The sequence below is a fragment of the Nicotiana tabacum genome, chromosome 6, assembly GCF_000715075.1.
Source record: "Nicotiana tabacum cultivar K326 chromosome 6, ASM71507v2, whole genome shotgun sequence".
NCBI classification, from domain to species: Eukaryota; Viridiplantae; Streptophyta; class Magnoliopsida; order Solanales; family Solanaceae; genus Nicotiana; species Nicotiana tabacum.
The window spans coordinates 63,239,173-63,263,594 of record NC_134085.1 but is presented as its reverse complement, the minus strand read 5'-3'; the positions used below and the strand labels follow the sequence as shown (position 1 = coordinate 63,263,594).

At 37.5% G+C, this 24,422-nt stretch overlaps 1 protein-coding gene across 1 annotated transcript; it reads right to left on the bottom strand.

Moving 5' to 3' along the window:
- Positions 1 to 18,429: 18,429 nt before the first annotated feature.
- LOC107825059 (ethylene-responsive transcription factor ERF021-like) lies at positions 18,430 to 19,401 on the bottom strand. The gene has a single exon (XM_016651896.2). It carries the CDS (start codon positions 19,338 to 19,340, stop codon positions 18,798 to 18,800), a length of 543 nt encoding a protein of 180 aa, XP_016507382.1. The 5' UTR covers positions 19,341 to 19,401; the 3' UTR covers positions 18,430 to 18,797.
- Between the last annotated feature and the right edge of the window lie 5,021 nt (positions 19,402 to 24,422).

The window sequence follows — 24,422 nt, the reverse complement described above, 5'->3', positions numbered from 1 at the left end:
TGCCCCTGATATGAATTACCTCTCCTTGCTTGACTTGGCATCTCTCAAAGACTGATCGGAAGGTCTTTCTTTGGACCGTAACGTGGGCTTTTGGATAGGGTTAAAAAGAAAGGATAGCAAATGTTCAAAACAATTCATATGGGTTCAAAATTACAATTTTCGAAATCAGATTTCTTACAACAACCACAACTTCTGCCCCAATTTCTTTTTTGGGGACTTTTGGATTTTTATTTTGATGAGATCGAACCGTGAGGCTGCCTACGTATCCTTAAAAGGAATTAGGTCGAACGTAGTTCATGACATAGGAATTACTTTGTTGTTGTGATTTTCTCTTTTCCCTTTCTTTTCTTTCCCTTTTTTGCTTTCTTTTTCTCTTTTTGTTGTTTTTCTTCTCTTTTTTTTCTTTTCATTCTTTTCTTTCTCTTTTATTTTCCTTTTTTTTATTTTTATTTTTCTTCTCTCCCTTTTCGTTCTTTTCTTTTCTCCTTTTCCTTTACTTATCTTTCACGCTTGTGTTTCTGATCTTTGCTACTGATTCTGAAAGAGGGGTATGAAAGAAAATAAACTAGGATCAAAGGGGTAACGAAGGATAAGGTGTTTAGATATTAGAACAAAATGTCTTCGTCATTCCAATCTTCAAAATATGCCAAGTACAAACAACACAACTAAACAAACCAAGGAAAACATTCGTAACATCTTTTGATTACGCCAGACTTGATGACCATATCCATACATTTGCCTTTTACATCTGTTACATACAAAGCACCATTGGATAACACTCTCACTACCACGAACGGCCCCCTACAAATTTGGGGCAAACTTGCCGTTATCTTCACCCGATGCAGCATGATGCATTTCAATAGTGTTTTTTTATGTTCTATCTGCCCCAGTTTCACACAATTCGGGCTTGAAGTGATCTCAAAATGCCTTCACTTATTTCCCTCAAATGTCCCTACATCTTCAACATTGCTTCGTGACTAAACTAATTTTCAAAACCAGGTTGAGAATTACGCGTGCATGTCATGTCACTAGAGTCAATCAGGAAAAGAACTATAAAAAAAGGGAACTAAATGAAAATGACTAGAAATTACAAAAAACAAAAAATTGCATTAGACAGATGATGAAAGAGTTTGAACAACAAAACAAACAAACTAAACTGGGGTCACAAACCTAGAACAAACCTAGACAACACTAGACGGGCTACTATGACTAAAAACCTAGGCAAAATAAAAGGATAGAAGGGTTTGATTCACAAGACAATATCCGGATTACAACATTGAAATAACCCGGACAACAGAAATGACAACCAAATAAACCAACCAAAACTCCTCTCCGGCTGACCAGGAAATGGAGCGTCTTTCCAATTACCAAGCGCGGTATCTTAGCCACTGAATTCTGCATCAGCAATACTAGGGCCTCCACAAGACTTCCATCACATTGTTCTTAACAAATTTCTTTTGGGTTCCTTTTGCCGGCTCGTTCTTAAGATCAACCCCTGATAGCGTTGAAAGCTTAGTAGCACGTGGACCTCCGAGGCTCCCAGAAGAATTCTCATATTCCTTTTCAAAATAAACCATACCCACCATATGCGTCTCATTATGCACAGGCGATGGACTTTGGCTAGTGTCTGCTGCATCTGGATTTTGCACGACAATGTCGCCTGCATCAATAAGCTTCTGAATCGCATTCTTCAGATTCCAACACTTCTCTATGTCATGCCCCGGGGCATCTGAGCAATAGGCGTACCTTTTAGAAAAATCAAACTTCTTTGGAAGAGGGTTTGGCATTTTTATCTGGGTCGGCTTCAATATGTCCAATTTCCTTAGCCTCTGAAACAGATTGGCATATGGCACTCCCAATGAAGTGAATGTTTTCTTCTTTTGTAACCTCTCGTTCTTAAAGGCTTGACTGGGCCGGAAACCTGATCCAGGGGGTTTTCGATAGGCTCGTGGGGGTAGATAGGCATTTTGTGGAGCTGGGTACTGGGAGAGTGATGTACGACTTTGGGAGTTCTGTGGAGAGAAGTGGCATTGGGGAGGATCATCTGGTGCATAAGGATATCCACGGGGACGATGTCGAGGCTGAAAGTGTTGATCGGGAAAGCTCATTGGATCATCTTTTCTATTTCTCTTTCTTCCACCCAAGCTTACTGGGATGTTCTGAATGTTTTTCGAACAACTCATGATTTTGCGTGACTTGATTCCCTCCTCTACTAGCTCCCCCATTTTTAACACATCATTGAAAGGCCTACCCAGGGCCGGGATCAAATGACTGAAGTAGGTGGGCCCCTGATCTTGTAGGAAAAGCTCAACCATTTCTTCTTCACCAATCGGGGTATTGACTCGAGCAGCTTGCTCCCTCCATCTGAGCCCAAACTCTCTAAAGCTTTCCTCCGGCTTCTTTTCCATTTTAGATAGGGAGGAGCGGTCCGGGGTAACACCCGATCTGTATTGGAAGTATCGAACAAAATCTTGAACCATGTCACCCAATGTAGGCCACTTACCAACATCTTGGCGATTATTCCATTCCAACGCTGCCCCAGTCAGGCTCTCACTGAAGTACGCCATTAACAAATCATCTTTCTCGCCAACACTTCTCATTTTACTGCAATAATCCCTCAAATGGGCTACAGAATCCCCACACCCATCATACAAGTTAAACTTTGGCACTTTAAACCCCGCAGGCAGACAAACGTCGGGGGACATAGACAATTCTTTGTAAGAAATGCTACCCTGGTCTCCCGTTCCTTGCTTGTTCTTTAAGGACTATTCTATGCCTTTCAGCCTCCTGGGTATCCCATCTCGCCCATTTCTTCCTGTGAACTTTTCATTTTCAACATGAGGCTCATCCCGCGGGCGCTGCTTGTATGAGTTGGGAACCTTGTGGGCAACCTCTGAGGGGTAATATTGGGCATCGTGAGCTTTGAGTGGGTGTTCATTATTGGGGATGGTGGACAAGACAGGAGGGCAATTTTTGGGAAAGGTAATTGGAAGATGAGTGACGGAGCTACTAGGGTGGTTGGAAAAGCCATGATAAGCGGGTGGATCTGGAGAGTATGGGGGGTCATCTGGCACTGTGACCGGTGTTTGGGTAAGAGTAGTACTTAGGAAGCTAGGTGGTGGCGAGGGTGGTGCCTTCCCAGCCATCCAAGTCTGATACATGTCCGTCATGTGTTGTCTTAACATCTTTGCCTCTTCAACCAACCCATTGTCATGTTCAAACAACTGCTTCCGGGCACCGGTATCAAGCAACTCAGTTCTGTTGTTGTCTGCCATTGCCTTTTGACCTTATGTTGTAGAGAAGAGTTACCACTTTAAAAAAACCACAAACCAACCACCCTTCTGCTATGAAGATATTAAAATGAAGTCATCACGTTAGTGTTAGCGCATTTAACATAAGATAATCTCACTTTATGTGCAATGCACCTAGCCACAGTTATCGGTTCTAAAATGACTTCGAGGGTACAACGGTCAGTTGGCATCATCCCAATTTGTTCATTTCAATCCTTTCTTTTCTTTGCTTTTCTAGAACCTCTTGGCTTGCCCATTTTCCTTCATTTCTCTTTTTTTTTTTAATCATCACTCTTTCTTTCTCTCATATATCACATCCCACAATTCCACCTCTTTTTCCTTTTTTCATTTTTTTTCTTTTAATAAAAAAATGATTCGATCGAACCCTATGTAGGTTGCCTACGTATCATGACGCTACATGAATCAGATCTTTGCGTAGTTCTGGCAGATCGGGAATAAAGTGAACAAACTAACATTTTCATTTTCTTTTCTTTTCTCTTTTTTTTCTTTCTTTTTTAAAACAGATACTCTATGAGAAACTATCAAGGAAAAACCCTAACAGAGAAAAATATTTTTGATTCTTTTTTTTTTATGAAGGAAATCTAAGGAATAAACCACAGAAAAACATTTTGAATCTTCATTTGATATCCTGACGTAAGATTTCGAAGCAAGCAATGAAAAAGATAAAACAGAATGTTTTTGGATTTCAATTTTGATTGCCTAAAGGAAAAATTCTAACGATAAACAAAAGATAAAGTATGCGTTTTTTCTATGTACAATATCCTAAAGTTCTAATGAAAATAAAAATAATTTTTTTTTCATCTTTCATTAATTTCCCAAAGAAACACCTCACAAGAAAATCTTTTTGGATTTTGGAATTAATGTCTTAAAGAAAACTTTTAAAGAGGTACTAAAAGAAAATTCTCTTTTTTTTTCTTTTTTTTGAATTTTGGTCCTATTATACTAAGGGAAGTATAAAAGCCAAAAAAAATTTCTTTTTCTTTTTCTTTTTTTTTAAAAATTCTAGATACTATCTTCCTAAAATAAAACCACCTCAAACTTTCTTTTTTCTTCTTCTTGATTTCTAGGAGTAGTATTTCTAAAGAAAATTCTAACGAAAATATAAAAACGCAAAATATCTTTTTTTTTGGATTTTGAGTTACACCACACCTTTTCAAATACAAAATAAAAGTACAATAACAAAAAACTCGACATTGCTGTATAAAACTAGAAAGTAAAAGACGACGTAAAAAATATACTCCAAACATAAAAATAAAATAAAAGTAACAAATATAAAAAATCTCCTTAAGCAACTCCTGAATGCGGTGGTCCTGGGGTATCTGTCATGCTCAAACTCCGGTAAGTGGATCCACACCTGTATGAGAAAACTTAAACCAACACTATGTGAGACAATAACATTCCCTACTAGACACATGCAAGACATGATTGAGGCTATTTTTGCAAAATAACTTTGGCCAAAAGTGGTTAGAAGTGCAAAATTTGGCTAAGACCCCGCAAAGCCAAGAACCTAAGATTTACTAGAACGACCGGACCCTATGTGGGTTGCCTACGTATCACGCCCCGAGAGACGAGAATCAGGTTCGCGTAGTTCGGGCAGATTGGATACGGGCGAGAACTAAAAAAAACAACTAATTTAGAGAAAACATATTTTTGTCTTTTTTTTTAAAAAGAAATGATGAGACATGTAACTTCTTTTTGGATTTTTTTTCTTTTTCTTCTTTTTTTTTTGATTTTTTGATTTACGGAAAATGATGAAAGAATGCAAAATATTTTTTTTTTTAATTTTAAAGCTCTCTTTTTTTTTAACAAGAATGTGACAGAAAACATAATCGGGCCCCACTCGCTTTATCTTCACACTTTACCCTCTCTTTTCTTTTTTTTCTTTCTTCTTTCTTTTTTCATTGTTTTTTTTTTCATTTCTTCATTTACCCTCAGCTATCTTTGGTCCGCCAAATGACCCTTTTACCCTTGAATAAATGCAACATGTAGCACATAAGATGCATCAGGATGGTCTTTTATTTTTGGGGTGTACCTGTCCTAGACGGACCCAACCCCTGTGTTGAGTCCCCAAAGTCAAATGCACATGATGCAAATAAACGTGCCTACTAGGGATCCGGCATGAGGCTGAGTTATTCTAGGTTCAAAAACCTGGGTATGTGTGCTAGACTGTGTACCCGAGCGGACAACTCGAGCCGAGGAGGGGGCTACGTATCGGGAACCAAAAGGCCATCCGGCTTAGTAACTTGTCCGAGCCTCTTTCTTATTTCAAGGTATGACACTAATAGAATAAGGAGTCTCGACCAGCGAGCACATCCCCGAAGATGAAAAGAGAAGCGTTTTGTAGCAGTTTATATACAGTTCAGATAATATCAAAGTGGTAAAGGCAACATTTAGCACATTAGGCCAAAACATGTAATAAAATCAGGTAAAACCAAATATAACAATTCATTCAAGCTCGAATTCTGAACCCTGAACCAGAGATTCTGGGTTCGATCCCCAGCAGAGTCGCCAGAGCTGTCACACCTCCTTTTTACCACCCGAGGGGGTGTAAGGGAGTTTTTTCCAACTTAAAGTGACAATCGAAATGGGATTATTTATTTATTAAATTCAGAGTCGCCACTTGGGAGATGTATGGTGTCCCAAGTCACCGGTTGAATCCCGAATCGAGAAAAATCTTGACTCTGTTTAACAGTCCGTGAACCAGAAATCCGAGTAAGGAATTCTGTTAATCCGAGAGAAGGTGTTAGGCATTCCCGAGTTCTGTGGTTTTAGCACGGTCGCTCAACTGTTATATTCGACTTAATTATCTGATTCAGACATTTTGAACCTATGTGCAATTTAACTTTTATAACCACTTTTGCTCAGTTTTTAAAGAAAATTGCAACGTTATTAAAACGTGTCTCGAACCACGTCACATAAATGCACCCGTGGTTTTTAACATATTTTAACATTGTTGAGACTTGGATTTGGGTCACATAAATGCGCACCCGAGTTTAGGAAGGTAAATTATTAAAATACTGCGCCTAAAGCAACTACGCGTTAAGAATTATTTTTCCAAAACTAGTTTTCCACGACCCTCGACCAATGACTCTACTTCGATTCAACCCCGTCATCACATTATCCATTGACAAAACTTCTTATAGCATATTAGACTTATACTCACGCCTTTTTATTCCATATTTTCAAGTTCATAAGACTAACCCATCTGAAATAAGTTTGTACAAATCACTAAAGCAAAATAACAAAATACTAATAGAGATAGGAACCATTTGGATCTACCTATTTGCGACACAAAGGAGGAAAAGTAATTTATGGCTATTGACAGTTGATAATGACATAAGTTAACTTTGCATTCTATCCTTCACAGAACAAACAAAGCAATGTTCACCAAACAAAACTAATGGAAAATCAACAAAACTAATAAGATATCATGCTTTCAAACACAAGAGCGAACAAAATAACGCCCATAAATGATATCAACGAAATAATAGTAACGAAAGAGAGAGAGACTAAAGGACCTTTATTGCTAAAATTTCCAGCAGCGACAGTGAAGAAGAAGCTTGCAAACAGCAAAAATTCAAGACCAGCACCTAACCGGAACCTCAACGACGGAACTCTAACGCGACTTCACTTCGGCGATGACTTTTGACGGTATTTTTGGGGCTGATTTTAGGTGCTTTGAAGCTGGATTTTCGGGTATTTTTGAGTGAGTTTATGGCTGGGTTTGGGGTGGATTCATCATAGAATTTGGGGTTGTTTTTAAGGGGGAAAATTGCTGGAATTTTGGCTTGGTTTTGCTGCGTTTTTGAAGGGAAAATAAACTGATTTTTGGCTGATTTCGTGGCTATTTCGAGGGTGCGAACTGGCAGCATTCCTCTGGTTGTTTTGGGTGATGTTATGGCTGCAATTTTGCTGCTCCTTTGGACTAGTTTTCACTGGGTTTTGCTTCTCCTTTTTTACTGAAGTTTGCTGCATTTTTGGGCTCATTTTTTGTCATTGTTTTTGTATCATTTTCAGTTGAGTTTCATGCCATTTGGGGAAGAAGAAAGAGGATGTTTTGGTGGTTGTTTGGGGCTGCAATTGAAGTGGTGTCCAGGGGTGTACTTTGGAGTTTTTGGTCGAAGAGGGAGGCTAGCAGAAGAAGAGACTCCAAAAAGAAATTCATTCCCCTGTATCTATTCTCTCCCCAATTGTGAAGAGATGGAGAGAGTCCCCTTTTGGCTGATTAGCTTTAGCTTTTATAGGTGTAGGGTCTAGGGTTATATTTTATGTTTCTTGCTTATTAGTTCCTTGGTCTTTTGTGTATTAGGTCCTTAGGGTCTTTTTATTTATTTATTTTTTTCCAAAGAAAAGTCTAGAAGGGTCCCTAGGGTTAGCTTAATGGGTATTGGGTATTGAGCCAAGAATTGGGCTCTAAAACTCTTAAAATTGTGGTCTAACACCTTAATTGACTCCTTTTAAAATAATATAGAAATACTACACAATGACAAAGCTAATCCTAATTAATTAAACCAAACATGAAACTATTTTCGTGTTTTCGAAATTATATAAAGATAAAATAAGGTACTATTTTTGTATATTTTCATTTAAATTTATGAAAGATACATAAGCTAAAAATATTTTTTTGTAATTTTCCATTTTTATGAAGAAAATAAAGTAAAGAAGTCAAAAATAGTTGAAATAGCTATATTGGGCCTAAATTAAATATTTACGTGCTAAAATATGAAAAATCTTGGGGAGGGCCAAAAATCACATGTCTACACATGTTTACAAGCCTCTAAGAGTACATGAATGTGATATAGGTCGGGACAGAGTCTCACCATACCAAACATTACACGTCTAAATCATGCTAACCAAACATGCAACTCCGAAGCAAGTGTAGTGCACCAACACCTTCCGCTGAGTTGATAGCCTACTCGGAGGGCTCTCGACCCGTCTATCTGGACCTGCGGGCATGAAAATCAGCGTCCCCAGGCAAAAAGGAACGTTAATACGAATAATGTACCGAGTATGTATGGCACATAAATAAATACATAAGAGACATAGAAGAAATATAGAGTACATGACTCAACCTGTATGTCTGAATAACTTTATATATTATAAAATACTTTTAGCATCATGCATATGCGTATGAATGTCATGTCGTGCATAGGTACATGTTTCATAACATCATCAGCCTCTGAGGGCATCCCATCATATCATATCGGCCACTGTGGGTAAAATCATCATCGTATACCAGCTGATCAGGTGGTGGTGCGTATATAACGCCATAACCTTTCCCATATCCCATATATCCCATATACATATATATATATACATACATATATATGCGTATATAACACCGTTTGAACACATACATATATACGCGTATATAACACCGTTTGAATCATATTTCAGCCACTGTGGGCAACATCATCATCATATACCAGCTGATCAGCTGGTGGTGCGTATATAACGCCGTAACCTTTTCCCATATACATATATTTAGATATCTACGTGAATATAACACCATCTGGTCATGGGTCAATGAACATGTATGAAATGCATGAAAAACACGTAATAAAATCTTTCGAAGCTTCATAAGACCATTTTGCCTTTGAGTAATATCATAAAGTAAACTCTTTTCAACTTTCGTATTTTTTTCTGAGACCCATGAACAGATGATAAAATATTATGACACACGGAAATTCAAGAACATAGATATCTCTAATACTTCTATGAATAGAGTTATTCTATGGAATTCGTGTATTTGCACGTTTCGTTCGTATCGTATGGATCATGCCAAAAGAAAGAAGGGATAGCCTTAACATACCTGTTCCTGGAATTATTTGAACGGAATGAATCTTCTGCTGCCGTGAAATATGAATGAAATTCTGACTGATCCTCTTGAAATTTTGAACGAAATTGTGCTGGATCCTTTTTGAAATTTCTATCGAAATTTTTTTGTCTAAGGGGTTGAATTGTTTGGATAGAATTGCTTTAAATAAAGCTTGGGTTGTTGAATTGAAAAATGTTTCTGTTTATTTAACGTTCTTGGATTTTTAAATGCCAAAGGCAGATTGATTCTTTGAAGTCTTTACAAGGCTTCCTAATAATGTTATAGATAAGATTTTTATAAATCTTATCAAGTCTAAGTATGACTAGGTTACTATATTTTAGCCATTTGGCAAAGTTATTACTTAGTCATTTCTAAGCTTTGTGGCTTCTTGTCACGTTGGGGATTAGTTTAATAAATTTTTTATCCACTTATTAGTTAACTGGATAATGTTTCGTTACCCGGTAATTAGTCTATTACCCGCATAATTTAAAAATTATCACAAATTATTAAATTTTATTTATTTTCAAAATACTTCATATATACTTTATATATTACACTACCGTGGTCATATGGTACCTTGCATGGTACTAATTTATAATTATCGGATATTATCGCTCAACCCGTATTTTATTCCAAATTGGCCATTCCCAACAGAACTTGTTTTCGTTAATCTGTGTACCCTTTTTATCCTTTATAACACTTATTCATCGCTTGTTATAAATAGCATAATCCTTATAATCTCCAAATAATCTTTTACTTGGACTGATGTCAATTACCTTAAGACAAATCCAACGTACAATACTACAAGGTGCAATATTGTCGTAACTTAATACTGTAAAGCATAATATCAACGTAATATTGCGGGGCGTAACACTTGTGACCGTAATTATTGAGGGCATATGAGTTTGAAGTTTCTGACCCGGAGGTCTTACCGCTTCGAGTTTTTGACGTTAGTCCCCGAGTGTTAGGGGAATTTAAGGCCCTGGAGCCGTTTTTTGTAGAGATAGCAGACTTCTTTGAAGCGTGAAGCGTTTTTGGTGGTAAAAGATAATACTTTGATTACTTGGTACAAGTATATAAGTTTTCGCTATCAAGGGCATAATTATTCTGTGTGGACACGGTTCATTCGACCGTTTGGCCCGATACATCATTTTCCTGCCGAGACCCTTTTTGGCTCATCTTGACTTCTTCGTGAAGGTGATCTTCCGGGGGGATGCCCCCCAGTGTTCAAGGTTGATTGAAGAGAAACTTTGAATACTAATTAAGTTCTCCTTAGGTAGCATATAGATGTTGCCTCGATAAAAACCTTGCTGGTAAAACCCTTCTTAGGATAAAATCCGATCGAAGGAAAAGAGTGCAACGCATACTTTAAAACCTAAGGTCTTCAAGATGGATAGCGCTTTGACTATTTTGATCGGACACCTGCACAAAGGTTAGCGTAAGATGTAAATAAAAAAGGGAGACGGTTATACCTTAGTGGTGATGGCGCTTTGGGCCTCGATATGCTTCAAACATTTTCTTTGAGGACGCGGTATGGTCCTTTGCTAATTGATTCGGGTGAAATCGAGAATGTAGCTCATGATTACTACTTAGCTATTTTCTTATCTTTTGGCTCCTTCGATATTGAAGGTGTCGATGCCAGTGCCACATCGTGCACTGCGAACATCTCTCTTGCTGCATGTTGCTCCCCGTATACCGTTTTTATTCCATCCTTTATTGAAAACTTCATCATTTGATGAAGGGTCGATGGTACTGCCCTCATGCAGTGTATCCATGGACTTCCGAGCAAGGAATTGTATCTCATGTCTCCTTCGATGACATGAAATTTGGCATTTTGTGTTGTTTCGGCCGCTTTTACCGGGAGGGTGATTTCCCCTTTGGTTGTCTCGCTCTCCGTATTGAATCCATTGAGGACTCGAGAGGTGGGAACGATCTGGTCGAGTAGTCCGAGCTGCTCCACGACCCTCGACCTGATAATGTTGACCGAGCTACTTGGATCCACAAGTACACGTTTAACTTGAAATGTATTCACAATAAAAAAAAATTACCAATGTGTCGTTATGAGGCAGAGACAGGGTCTCAATATCCTCGTTGCTGAATGTGAGAGCGTCCTCGGGTATGTAACCTCGAGTCCGCTTTTCCCTAGTGATGGATATTTTTGTTCCTTTGACAATGGGTTCCCATGGGATGTCGACTCCCCCAAAAATCATGTGGATGACATGTTGTGGTTCTTTTGTTTCGTTTTTCCTGTTCGCCTCCCTTTCCCTGAATTGATTTTTGGCTCGGTCGCTGAGGAACTCTCAGAGGTTCCCTTTGCTAAGTAGTCGGGCTACTTCTTCTCGAAGTTGTCTGCAATCTTCGGTCCTATGACCGTGTGTGCCGTGGAATTCACACACCATGTTAGGGTTCCTCTGTGACGGATCTAATTGTACGGGCCTTGACCACCTGGTGTCTTTGATTTTACCTATGGTTGATACGATGTCTGAAATATCGATGTTGAAGTTGTACTCGGATAACCGGGGTGCCTCAGTCGGCCCTGTGTATCTGTCGAACCTATCTCTATTTACGAGTCCCCTGGTATTTTGACCTCGATATGTTTTTCGGTCGTTTCGGGGTATGTTACGCCTTGGGGCGTTTCTTCGATCTTCGGGGTATGGTTGGTACCTTTCCTTATTTGGTTTTGGCTTCTTTGTCAGGAGCGTGCTAGGATATACTGAGCCCGAGGGGGCTCCCAGTTGGTCATCCTCGACCCTAATTTTTGATTGATATCGGTTGTGGACATCCGACCAAGTCACGGTGGGATACTCTACCAAGTTTTGCTTCAGCTGGTTCGAAGCCACCGAGCTTCGTTCGTTCAGACCTTGGGTGAAGGCCTGCACTGCCCAGTCATCGGAGACTAGTGTTGTATTATGGGTCGGGCCCGGGCCTTCGTGGGCCAAACGGGCCGGGCTTCGTGGGCCTTGGCTTCGTGGGCATGGGCTCTGGCGGTCCCGGGCCTGGCGGTCCCAGGCTTCGTGGGCTCAATGGGTGGAACCGGCCCGTGACGGGCCTAAGCCCACATGGTCCTGTGCTTAATGGGCCGGGCTCGTGGGCTTTGCGGGCCTAGCGGGTTTTTTTTTAAGGCAATTTCTTGTAGTATCATGGCTATATTAAAAATATATATGTAGTATATATGTAGATCTAATTATTAAAATGCTTGACGAAAAAGAAAATAACAAAACAATAGTAAAACACTAAATTGTCATGCATAATATATTGTCTTGTAGTATATATATTGTATTTTATGTATATATATTCTCTTATATATTTTCTTGTAGTATATATATTGTATCTTATGTATATATATATTCGCATAATATATTTTCTTGTAGTATATATATTGTATCTTATGTATATATATTCGCATAATATATTGTCTTGTAGTATATATATTGTATCTTATGTATATATATTCTCTTATATATTTTCTTGTAGTATATATATTGTATCTTATGTATATATATTCTCTTATATATTTTCTTGTAGTATATATATTGTATCTTATGTATATATATTCTCTTATATATTTTCTTGTAGTATATATATTGTATCTTATGTATATATATTCTCTTATATATTTTCTTGTAGTATATATATTGTATCTTATGTATATATATTCTCTTATATATTTTCTTGTAGTATATATATTGTATGTTATGTATATATATTCGCATAATATATTGTCTTGTAGTATATATATTGTATCTTATGTATATATATTCTCATAATATATTTTCTTGTAGTATATATATTGTATCTTATGTATATATATTCGCATAATATATTGTCTTGTAGTATATATATTGTATCTTATGTATATATATTCTCTTATATATTTTCTTGTAGTATATATATTGTATCTTATGTATATATTGTAGCTTATAAATAATTCTAAGTAAAGACAAAGAAATATTGCGAAAAGATATTCAAGGGTAGAAGCAATAAATTTTATTACCAAAAATGGCATATCTTTCTTAGTCATCCTTCCCCCAATGGAATGAGCACAACAAGGTACTAATACCACCATTAGAAGGAAAAAACTAAGGAAGATGTGCCAAAATACAAGTTACATATTAGTCTATGTATTATCTCTAACAAATCTCATAAATCCTTCAAGGTTCGGAGGAGGTTGCGTTGGTGGTGGTGGAAAAGAAGCTTGTTCATCACCACTTCCGGGCGAAGCCGAATCCTCCGCAAGTTCCGCTATCATTTCTTCATAAGCTTCATCTATCGCCGGTTGTGCTTCTGTAATTCCAAAGTTTCTTCTTTCCGAGCGGATCCAATCTCTAAACAGTACTGATTTTTCCAAGCTATCCCTCATAGACGCTCTATGATCACCTATTTGCAGTCTTGATTGACTGAAAGCGCTCTCTGATGCAACAGTTGAAGCTTGAATTGATAAAATATCCCGAGCCATCCTTGCAAAAACCGGAAAATGTTTTTCCCTTGCCTTCCACCATTCCAAAAGATCAAAAGAGCCGTCTGGATTCTCCTTTTCAAGTCCCTGAGACAAATAAACTTGAAGCTCATTTAGATGTGAAGTTTCATCATAATTATCACCTTGAGAACCCCTGAACTCCGTCCAAGATTTAAGAGTTTTTAAGCCCGCAACTCTTTTAGACGATTGTGAGCTAGACGAAGTAGGGGTTGGAATAGTTGGCCTAGCATGCTCTAAGGCAAGTTGATAAGCATTATAAACTGTTTGAGCATTAATTTTAATTGAAGCTTTTGCATCTGCAAGTGTAGCAATTTCCTCATTTGAAAGATCTAAAGCCTTATAAATATTTGAATACCAAAAATGAGGACCTCCCAATTTCATTGTAGGATTTAGCATTGCAGCAAGACCATAAATAGGAGGGATAGGAAAAAATATTTTTTAAACTTTTGTTTCATTTCATTTATAGCAAGTTCATAAATGTCCCCACCCTCACCAAATTCAACAAACAAATCAGATAGTGCTGCAATATAAACTAAACAGTTTGAAATAGTAGGATAATATTGCCCAGAAAATGCATTTGTAGCAATTTGAAAATGTTCTAAAAAATCTAAAAGAATTTTAACATTCGTCCAATCTTGAGTAGTAAGCATTTCATCATCATCCTCACCACCTACCCGAGAATTAAACGTTGCATTAATTGGGTTTCTATATTCATATGCAACTACTAAACTTTCGTACATACAATTCCATCTAGTCGGGCAAGGTTTAGGAACCTTTCTTTCTCTAAGGCCATATTCATCACATTTTTTAAAATACTCTCTAAGTCTACTTCTACGGTTTGAATAAAAAAGCCAATTAAGAGCCATTCTAACCTTTTCAATTTCTATGTTTAAAATTCGCATATCATCACCGACAATTAAATGATAAATATGACAAATACATCTAACATGGAAAATATTAGTAAATGCAGGATTTAGTGTTGTTGTAAGCATGCCTATAGCACTAGTGTTACTAGAAGCATTATCCATAGAAATTGCCATTATTTTATCGCTAAAGCAAAAATATCTACAAATATCTGCAACAGTGTTAGCTATAAACTTACCTGTGTGACGCGAATTAATTATTCTATATGCAATTATGCGTTTTTGCATTATCCATTCCTCATCTATCCAATGACTTGTAACAGTTAGATAATCACAATCATTACCACTTCTACCAATATCAGTAGTAATAGAAATCCGATTAGGTATATGAGTAAATAAATACCGCAAATATTGTTCATATTCATGTTTGAATTTATAAATATCACTCTTAACTGTTGCGCGAGGCCAACCTTTATAAGTAGGATTAAAAACTCTTCTAATATAATGAACCCAATTAGGATTAGAAGCAAAAGTATAAGGTAAGCACATAACAGTAATCATCTTTGCTAATTCTTCACGATCTCTATTTGGATCGTAATATAAAATACCTCCGGTGACATTGTTAATTCCTGGTTGAACTAGATTTGAACCTGTACTAGGGTTAACCGCAGAATCTACACTTGTCCCCTCTAGCTGCGCTTTCATTTGAAAAAATCTAGCCTTATCTCTAGGGTGTGTTTTTATGTTCCTAGTCAAACTACCCGTGCCGCTACGGTCTCCAGTATATTTATGCGACATTAATTTTCCCACAAGTTTTACACTTAGCCTTATTTTGTTCTCTTACTTGAGTAAAAAAATTCCAAACTAATGATGTTTCTAGGCGTTTAGCAGGTTCTCTATTAAAAGTAGGAGTTTCTACAGGTGGGTCGACCGGTGCATCAGTTGGGTTATTAAGAGGACTAGTAGGTGTATCATCTAAATCCGGTGCTTGGGTTTCATCATCATCCTCATTTTCCTCAATATTTTCTAAGATGGTTTCATTAGGATAAAGAGCATTCATAATTTCATCATCTAATCTTTCACCTGGTGCAACATTATGGTAAAATTCACTATCGGTAAATTGAAAACAAGGGTGATCACTATCAAGAATCAAAATAAGGAGGAGGACATCTAGGTTGACGACTACTTTCAACTTGCTTATCTTTTCTAGGCCGGGGAGCCGGGGGAAGGGTAGTTGGTTGGCCACTACTTTCACCGGTTTTATCTTTTCCTTTACCAAATATTTTTTTCCAAAGAAAATGCCATATTAATTATAATTATGCAATCTAAACCACACAAAAATATATTCTTAAAACGTAAGAGTTGAAACGAGTTTACCGGATTGCCGAACAACTTCTTCAAAATTGAAAATCGTTGAACACTTGAAAACTTCAATTCAACAACTTCACAATTTTTCACGAAATTTCAACAATAGATTAAGAAATTGTAGTAGAGAGATTGAGAGAGATTGAGAGATATTGATGAATTGGTGAATAAAAATGAAAGAATGAGGGGATATTTATAATTGAGAAATGGGGAAAAGTGTAATTATATAAAGTTTGGGGTTAAAATAAAGTTTGGGGGCCAAATGGCCATTTTCTAAACTACCAAACGGTCAAAAAAAGCCCCAAACGGCTACTTTTTAAATATGGCCGTTGGGCTGTTTTTTAAAAAAAATAATAATAATAAATTATAGCTGTTAGGCCCGCTAGGCCCGGACCAGGCCCGCGAGCCGGTCTCGGGCTAAACGGTCCCGGGCTCGTGGGCTTACCAAACAAGACCAGCCCGCCACGGGCTTAAAGAGACCACCAGGACCGGCCCACCAGGCCCGTGAGGCCCGTTAAGACCGCGGGCCCGGTCCGGTCCGGTTCGGGACTGGCCCACAGTGCAGCATTATCGGAGACTGACGGTAATTCCATTTGCTCCATTTGAAAGCGAGATACAAACTCTCGCAACATCTTCTTTTCTTTCTATTTGATTTTCAAGACGTCGGACTTCCTTGTAGCAACCTTGATGGCACCGGCATGTGCCTTTATAAAAGAATCCGCCAGCATAGCGAATGAGTTTATCGAATTTGGGGATAGGTTGTGATACCACATCATGGCCCCTTTTGAAAGTCCTCGAATTTCTTCAATAGGTCGGATTCAATCTCATCGTCCCTAAGGTCGTTTCCCTTCATTGCACAAGTGTAAGTAGTGACGTGCTCATTGGGATCCGAGGTCCCGTTGTACTTCGGGTGATCAGGCATTCAGAATTTCTTTGGGATGGTCTTCGGAGTCGCACTTGACGGGAATAACTTTTGCATGAATTTCTTTGAATTAACACCCTTTAGGATTGGGGGTGCACCCGGGATATAATCAACTCTTGAGTTGTAGGTCTCCACCTTTTTGTCATTGGCTTTTATCTTCTTTTCGCCCGATTCGATCCTCTTTGTGAGGTCCTCGAGCATTTTTATGATGGCGGGGTCGCTTGCTGATCCGTTGTTGCTCGATCTTTTCAGTACCTGTTCGGCTCGGGAAGTCGTTTCCGATGCTGCAATGCTTGGGGTTGTTTGGTAGCTATGCAGTTGAGCAATTGCTAGTTGTTGTACCTGCAACATCTCAAAAATAACGTGAAGGCTAACCTTTTATTCCTCCCGAGCTGGGGTTTTCTGAGCTTCTTGTTGGTCTCATTGGTGTATGTTGTTATTAGTGTGAGAGCTTATATCGACGTGTTGGGCATCGCGTGCCTGGAACAGCTACACCATTCTCTCCATGGTCTCCAAGACCGTTGTTTTCATATGCATTCACTGAGTTAGACATTGTGACCTGAAATCAAAGATTTTTGGCCAATGAGTAATAAATGAAGAACAATTAATGAAATGCAATGAATGTAAGCAATAAATGTAAGTAATAAAATCAAAGGAGAATATGTTTAAGTTATAGAGTAGAGAATGTTCTTGTTCTTGTATTGAATGTTGTGTGTCCCTTTACAAAATGACAAGGATCCCCTTTATATATGAGGGGGAATCCCAACATAGTACAAATACATTTATTACAAAGATATATGGCTGATACAGCCATTTAATGCCACGGTACGGGCTTATGCAAGGCTAATAAATTGGGTCAGCCTTAATCACGTGCCTTGGGAACTTCCCGTTTTTCCATCATAACTATCGATTTGCATTGCCCCGAGGTCGAACGCTGAGAACCCTTCGAGGTTGAACCTCGACCCTCTCCTCGAGCCTTTGGAGGTGTGTTTGTGAAGCGCCATAATGACCATAAAATCAGACCCTCTGATTTTTACCGTATATAATGATACAGTAAGAAGTGACCAAAATATGAGTTTACACACTTGCGAACTAAGATGAGATAATCAAATTACAACGATTACATAAGACGTTTTTACCTCTCCTAAGGGTCTCGCCCAAAGCTTAAGTGTGAGCACTATTCTCGTGCAACTTTCAATTTGATTCTCCTTGAATTTGGCTAAAACATTTTTTTTAATATAAAACGTTTAACTTTAACGATTTGAGATATATGCACAGTTTTTTTTTCTCCCTTTAATGATCGAGTCCGAAACCACGAATTAGCAACGCAATAAGTTGCTGCTCTTAACAAATCCAAGTAAGTTTAATAAAGCTTGGGAGCACTAAGTGTTGGTATTAGTACAGCCCGAAAGAGCCCCAATTGGACGAAGCTCTTAAATAATTGGGAAAAGAAAAAGGGAAATTTCAAATTAAAGGAGAAAACAGAGCAAAACCAAAGGTTAGAGTGTTCTTAGATATTTGTCAATGTTGTAATAAAATATAGCAATGAATCTTCTGTCCATTATCCGAGAATCTTGTTTTAGTCAGAAATTCTTTTTATAAATAGAATGGTCCTGTAGTGGGTAGTAAAATAAAATAACCAAATAAAAAGATAATCATACAAGAAATATACATCACACAAATAATATCCAGTTAATATTTTATTAGGGCAAATCAACTATGTATTACAGTACAGTACAAGAAGCTTTCCTTCACTCACTACAATATTAGTGGAGCAACACAAAAAGAGGTGTCAAAAAAACCAACCCATTTTGATGCTCCGGGACAACCTTAAAGAACAAAGGCAATTAAGCATTTGTTCATCACTATTGACACCAATCAATAAGAAAGTTAATTAAATGGCACACCATGGAAATTAATTAGTACAAACATCACACTCTCAATGTTTGTTCAATATAATAGCACACGTTATATTAGGATAAAATATATTACTTTCTTTTGTTCTTCTCATAGGCGAATTAAGAATCAATAGTCAGTTCGTTCAAGAATCCCAAAGGCAATCATCAATTTCTTCATAATCACTCATTTCATAATCGTTGCAAGTAAACATTGTCTCTTCTCCAACATATTCTCTAGTCACATCACTCCACATTTTTGGTGAATCCATTGGGAAGTCATTAATAGCTTGAATTTGACTTGGAGATAGTCCTATAGTTACTGGTGCTAGATTATTAGTTGCACTTGAACTTGCCATCTCCTCAGAATTTCTCTTGACTGTTAATGCAGCTTCTTGAGCTGCAAAACGTATATCGTCAGGGCTACAACTTGCTGGTTTAGGGAGAAAATCGACCAACTCTGGAAAATTTAGCTTTGCTGCATGGCCTTTGAGGTGCAATGCAGCTGAATCATACGCAGCGGCCGCCATCTCTGGTGTGTCAAAACTCCCTAGCCATATTCTTGTTTTCTTCCCTGGCTCACGAATTTCGGACACCCATTTCCCCCATTTCCTTTTTCTAACACCTCTATAAGGTGATGTAACGCCACCCCTTCTACTAGGCTTGCTAGTATTGTTGTTGCCTTCCATCTAGCTAAATTAAATGTGTGTTAATAATGCTAATAGGTTTAGCTTGTTTTTAGTGTGATCAAGTTAAGTGTATATATAGGCATGTATTGGAGTTATTACAAGTCAGAACAAGCATCATTTCTAATGTATTAGAGAACTATAAGTTGGAGGGAGCTTCCATGCAGTTTCAGAGGGTTTGAAAAGAAGTATTTGAATGTAGGACAAAGTAGATAAATATTAATTAGTTTTTGGATAGGGTGATTTTCTATATTTTTATCATGAAGTGTAATGCATCAAGCTAGCAGCAACCACTGGAGATTCAGCACGTTTGGACGTTCAGTGGTATAAATTAATGTATTCAACTGTCGGTTTCTAAAGTGTGAATTTTTTTGAGTCGCAGGTCTAAGAGATATTGTCGCAAACTTAGCAACAGAAGAGGACAATAGATGATGTTCTTGTTAGGTGATATTTCCTGTTATACCACGCGGTTTGTACTGAGGTGGCAAGTTTTCAGTCTAAAGTTTAAGAAATGTTAATTAAAATTATAAGGCGCATCCCCCTTAAACAACAGATTTAAAGTTACAATGATCAGAACCCTCAAAACTTTTTTTTTTTTCTTTCTCTTTGCTTTTATTTGGGGGAGTGCTCTCATACTTTAGAAAGAATATCCGATCCTCCCCTTGAAGGATGAAAGGATCGGAGCCCACCAGACACCAAACACCAGGGGCAGATATAACCTTTCCGTCAGAGGTGGAGTCAGGATTTAATGTTTGTGTATGCGAGATTCTAGTTCGTTTATATTAGTCGGTTTTAAATTAACAATTTATATATATTCACCAGGCCACGAAAGACCAGGGGCAGATATAGCCTTTCAGACAGAGGCGAGATCAAGATTTGAAGTTTGTATGTTCGAGATTCTAGTACATTTATATTAGTGGGTTCTAAATTAAGAATAAACATATTCAATGAAATTTTTTAAGACAAATATAGGGTTTAAACCAAAGTTACTAGATTCGACCGAATCTACAAGTCATATGATAGCTCCGCCAGTGGCGGACCCAGAATTTTGTGCAAGTGGGTTCAATCTTAGAAGTATATAACTTTAGTCGTAAAATAGTAGTTGTCAAGTGGTTTCAAATAAATATTTATACAGAGTTTACACAGCTTTAATCCTAATTTATACATATACACAGTATTATTTTTTGGTGAAGCGGGTTCAGTTGAACCTGCTAGCCACCACTTGGGTCCGCCACTGAGCTCCGCCACGGCTTTCAGCTATAGCCTTTCAGACAGAGGCGGAACCAGGATTTGAAGTTTGTGTGTTCGAGATTCTAGTTCATTTATATTAATGGGTTCTAAATTAAGAATTTATACATATTCAATGAAATTTTTTAAGACAATATAGGATTTAGACCAAAGTTACTGAGTTCGGCAGAATTTACAAGTCATATGATAGCTCCGCCCCTGCTTTCAGCTACGAGCTGAACCTATAATTTTTGACATAGAGTATGAATATATACGTAAAATAACTACTAAAATCTTGACAAATATTAAATTTTAACAGCACAGTAAATTTAATACTAGAATTTTAAAAATCGAATTCATTAATTTAAATTTTGAATCTGTCTCGGCCAAAGACTACACCTGAATGTTAAAAAAACCTTTGATGTTTCTTTATTTGTCAACAAGCGAACTTTAAGACTACTCTTTTCAAGTGTTGACTATTGAATAATGGGCTTAAACATCTTTGGAATTTGGTCGCTTCAACCTTTTAAAAAATTCTTTTCGTATTTTTGAACATCTTTTATCTTAATTTACGTAGTTTCCTTTTCCTTATTTTTCGAGGAACACTGTCTCTGTTTAGAGAAAAGCCTGGTAAGAATTATATTGGAAATCCTGTGACAGAATATTGAGTTATTATGAGCTCATTTAGCTTAGTTGCTTAAAAGTATATCTGATAAATATTTTCAGCAATTTTAAATATTAAAGTTGACTTGATAAATAATCAATAACTCCTACGGGCTTGGATAGAAGTGATGAGTTAGTAATAACCAGTTGATATTTTTGGTAAAAAAGTGCTAATAATCACCTTTTTATTAGAATGATTTATATGCCCTTTTAGATATTTATTACCAAACAAATACAAATTTAAAATATATATATATATATATATATACAAAAAATACAAATTTAAAAGTATTTTTACATTAAAAAAAGGTGACCAATTTAGAAATGGAACAGAGAGATAGTTAAGAGTTTTGAGAAGGATAATCCAGATATTACAAAAAGAAAGTTAAGAATAAACTAAAAAGATTCTTGTGAAACCAAAACTTATAAGCTCATGAGTGTCCAACTTATATATGGCTTTTGTTTATTTCTCCTTAACTAGAATTAGAGCTAGAATCTAATAGGATTTGAAGTCACATAATTATTTATGACGTATTTTTAATGAAGATATTTTCTACTTAATCGTCCAATGAGTTTAAATATATTCATCTTACAATTATAGAAGGCAATAGAACTGTTTCATCAAAGATCCAAATTTCAACCATCTTCAATATACATTTCTAGTTTTCTACCTTTACTATTTTAAAATCTGTTTTTACCTCGGAAACGTGTAAGACATCCCAACACTGTTCGATGATACATAACACACTATCAATTAAGAATAATTTGGTGAATTTAAGCGAGGTGTGTGCATGTTATCTCGAGCTTTTTTACCATTATAAAGGAAATTTTTCACCCAGTAACTTATATAAAAAGGGGTGAAATTCAAAAATAGTCAGATTTACAAGTGGTGATTGAAAAATAGCCACAGTTTTAAAAGTTATCGAAATTTAGCTACTTTTTATGTAAAGATAAATTTGAACGAAAACATTGTTCAAAATCTCGAAAATATTCCAGCATAATATACTGGAGTTCCAGCATAATATATTGGAGTTCCAGCATAGTATACTGGAGTTCCTGCATAGTATACTGGACTTCCAACATAATATACTAGAGTTCCAGTATAATATACTGGAAGTTCATACACACAGGTGCTCCTATCTCCAGTATATTATTGTATACGGTCAAAATCATATGCCTCCGACTTATAGGCTCGAGGGTCCGTCCTAAGCCCGAGTCCGGGCAAGGTTGAGTTCGAGCCCGATGGACCAGACTTGAGCTCGAAGACAGAATGCAATGCCCGGAGACAGGAGTACGAGGAATATCGAAGCCGAGTATATGCTCGACCCCGAAATTGTACCGTTATAGATTTGTAACAGAATGAGCTAGATTTTTGCCACGTCTCCAAGATCGTGGCGCAAATCCCGGAATATGATTGTATGATTTCGTACTAGGTGGTTAGACAGCTTTATCAAGAATATTCCTTATTGTAAATATAAATATACCTTATTTAGGGTTCTCCTATTATATAAAGGGGACCCCAATCATTTGTAATATGATCTAATCATTGAAGAAAGAATATACTCTCTACTTTTTGCCTACTATTCATCAGAATCATCCTTTAGCTCTACTGTTCTTACGTTACTTTCCTTACTTAATTGTTCTTATTATTCTAAGCCCACCTCGAGGTCACTAAGCTCGAGGTCACTGCTGCTGAGTAATATTGGTTTGATTCACTTGTCTCTTTCATTTCTACTTCATATTTCTTGATTATTAATTGGTATTGAACTAACACACATATCTTTAAAACCATAAATCAAATTTAATTGTTACTCGTATTTTCGAGGTAAACGGTTTAGCGCCCACCGTGGGACTAAAGATAATAGTGATTATTTCTTTATTGATTCTCATTACACACGTTATTTTTACATTTTTTTTTGCTAAGATTTTTTTATTCTCAGGCTGAAACATGTCAAGTTTACAAAACAAACATGTTCATGACAACAAAGGTCTTGGAGAAAATAGCAATGCAGGGGGCGGTGTATCACCGATAAATCCGGGGGAAGTGCCAAGTATGGAACCAGTTGATATTAGTTCATGCATTGCTCTAAACGCGGATTTAGGCACAGACCCGGGGAGAATGTACGCAGGGAAGCCCAATTTGGTGGCCAAGAAGCACAAGGAGATGGGGGAATCAGCCTCCAAATGATATTCGAGATGCTGCAAGCTCAGCATATAACCATCGCTCAACTCTAATGCCAAAATAAGACTCCGAGCGTAGCTGAACATGAAAACACTCAACATGCTGAACCAGCGGCGGAGAGGTCGAATGGAAATGACTCGGGGACTGACCCCACCATTATGAGGATGCTCAAAAGGCTCACCTAGAGGATCGAGTCCGGATAAAAGAAGATTGAAGACAATGATAAAAAGGTGGAAACTTACAACTCCCGTGTTAATGACAAAAAGGTGGAAACTTACAACTCCCGTGTTAACCAAATACCGGGGGCACCTCCAGTTTTGAAAAGTTTAGACGCCAAAAGGTTCATACAAAAACCATTCCCTCAGAGCACGGCTCTGATGCCCATTCCTAAAAAGTTTCGCATGCCCGATATACCCAAATATAACGGAACAACCAACCCCAACAAGCATATTATTTCATACACTTGCGGGATCAAAGGAAATAATTTGAACGACGATGAGATCGAATTATTCTTGTTGAAAAAATTTGGAGAAACACTATCGAAAGGAGATATGATTTGGTACCACAACTTGCCTCCTAACTCTATTGATCTGTTTGCTATGTTAGCAGACGCCTTCATAAAAGTACACGTCGGGGCCATAAAAGTGGCCATGCGAAAATCGGACGTCTTCAAAATAAAACAAAGGAACGACGAGATGTTAAGGGAGTTCCTATCTAGGTTTCAGATGGAAAGAATGGAATTACCGCCAGTCTCCGATGACTGGGCAGTACAGGCCTTCATGCAGGGCTTGAACGAGCGGAGTTCGATTACATCTCGACAGTTAAAGCAGAATTTGATCGAATATCCAGTTGTGACATGGTCAGATGTGCACAATCGTTACTTGTCAAAAATCAGGGTCCAGGACGATCAGTTGGGAGCCCCATCGGGTTCAGTTCATCCTAACAGATTCGCAACAAAGCCCCTAAGGGACACAGACCGGGAATCGAGATTTAACAAAGAGCGGTATCAACCA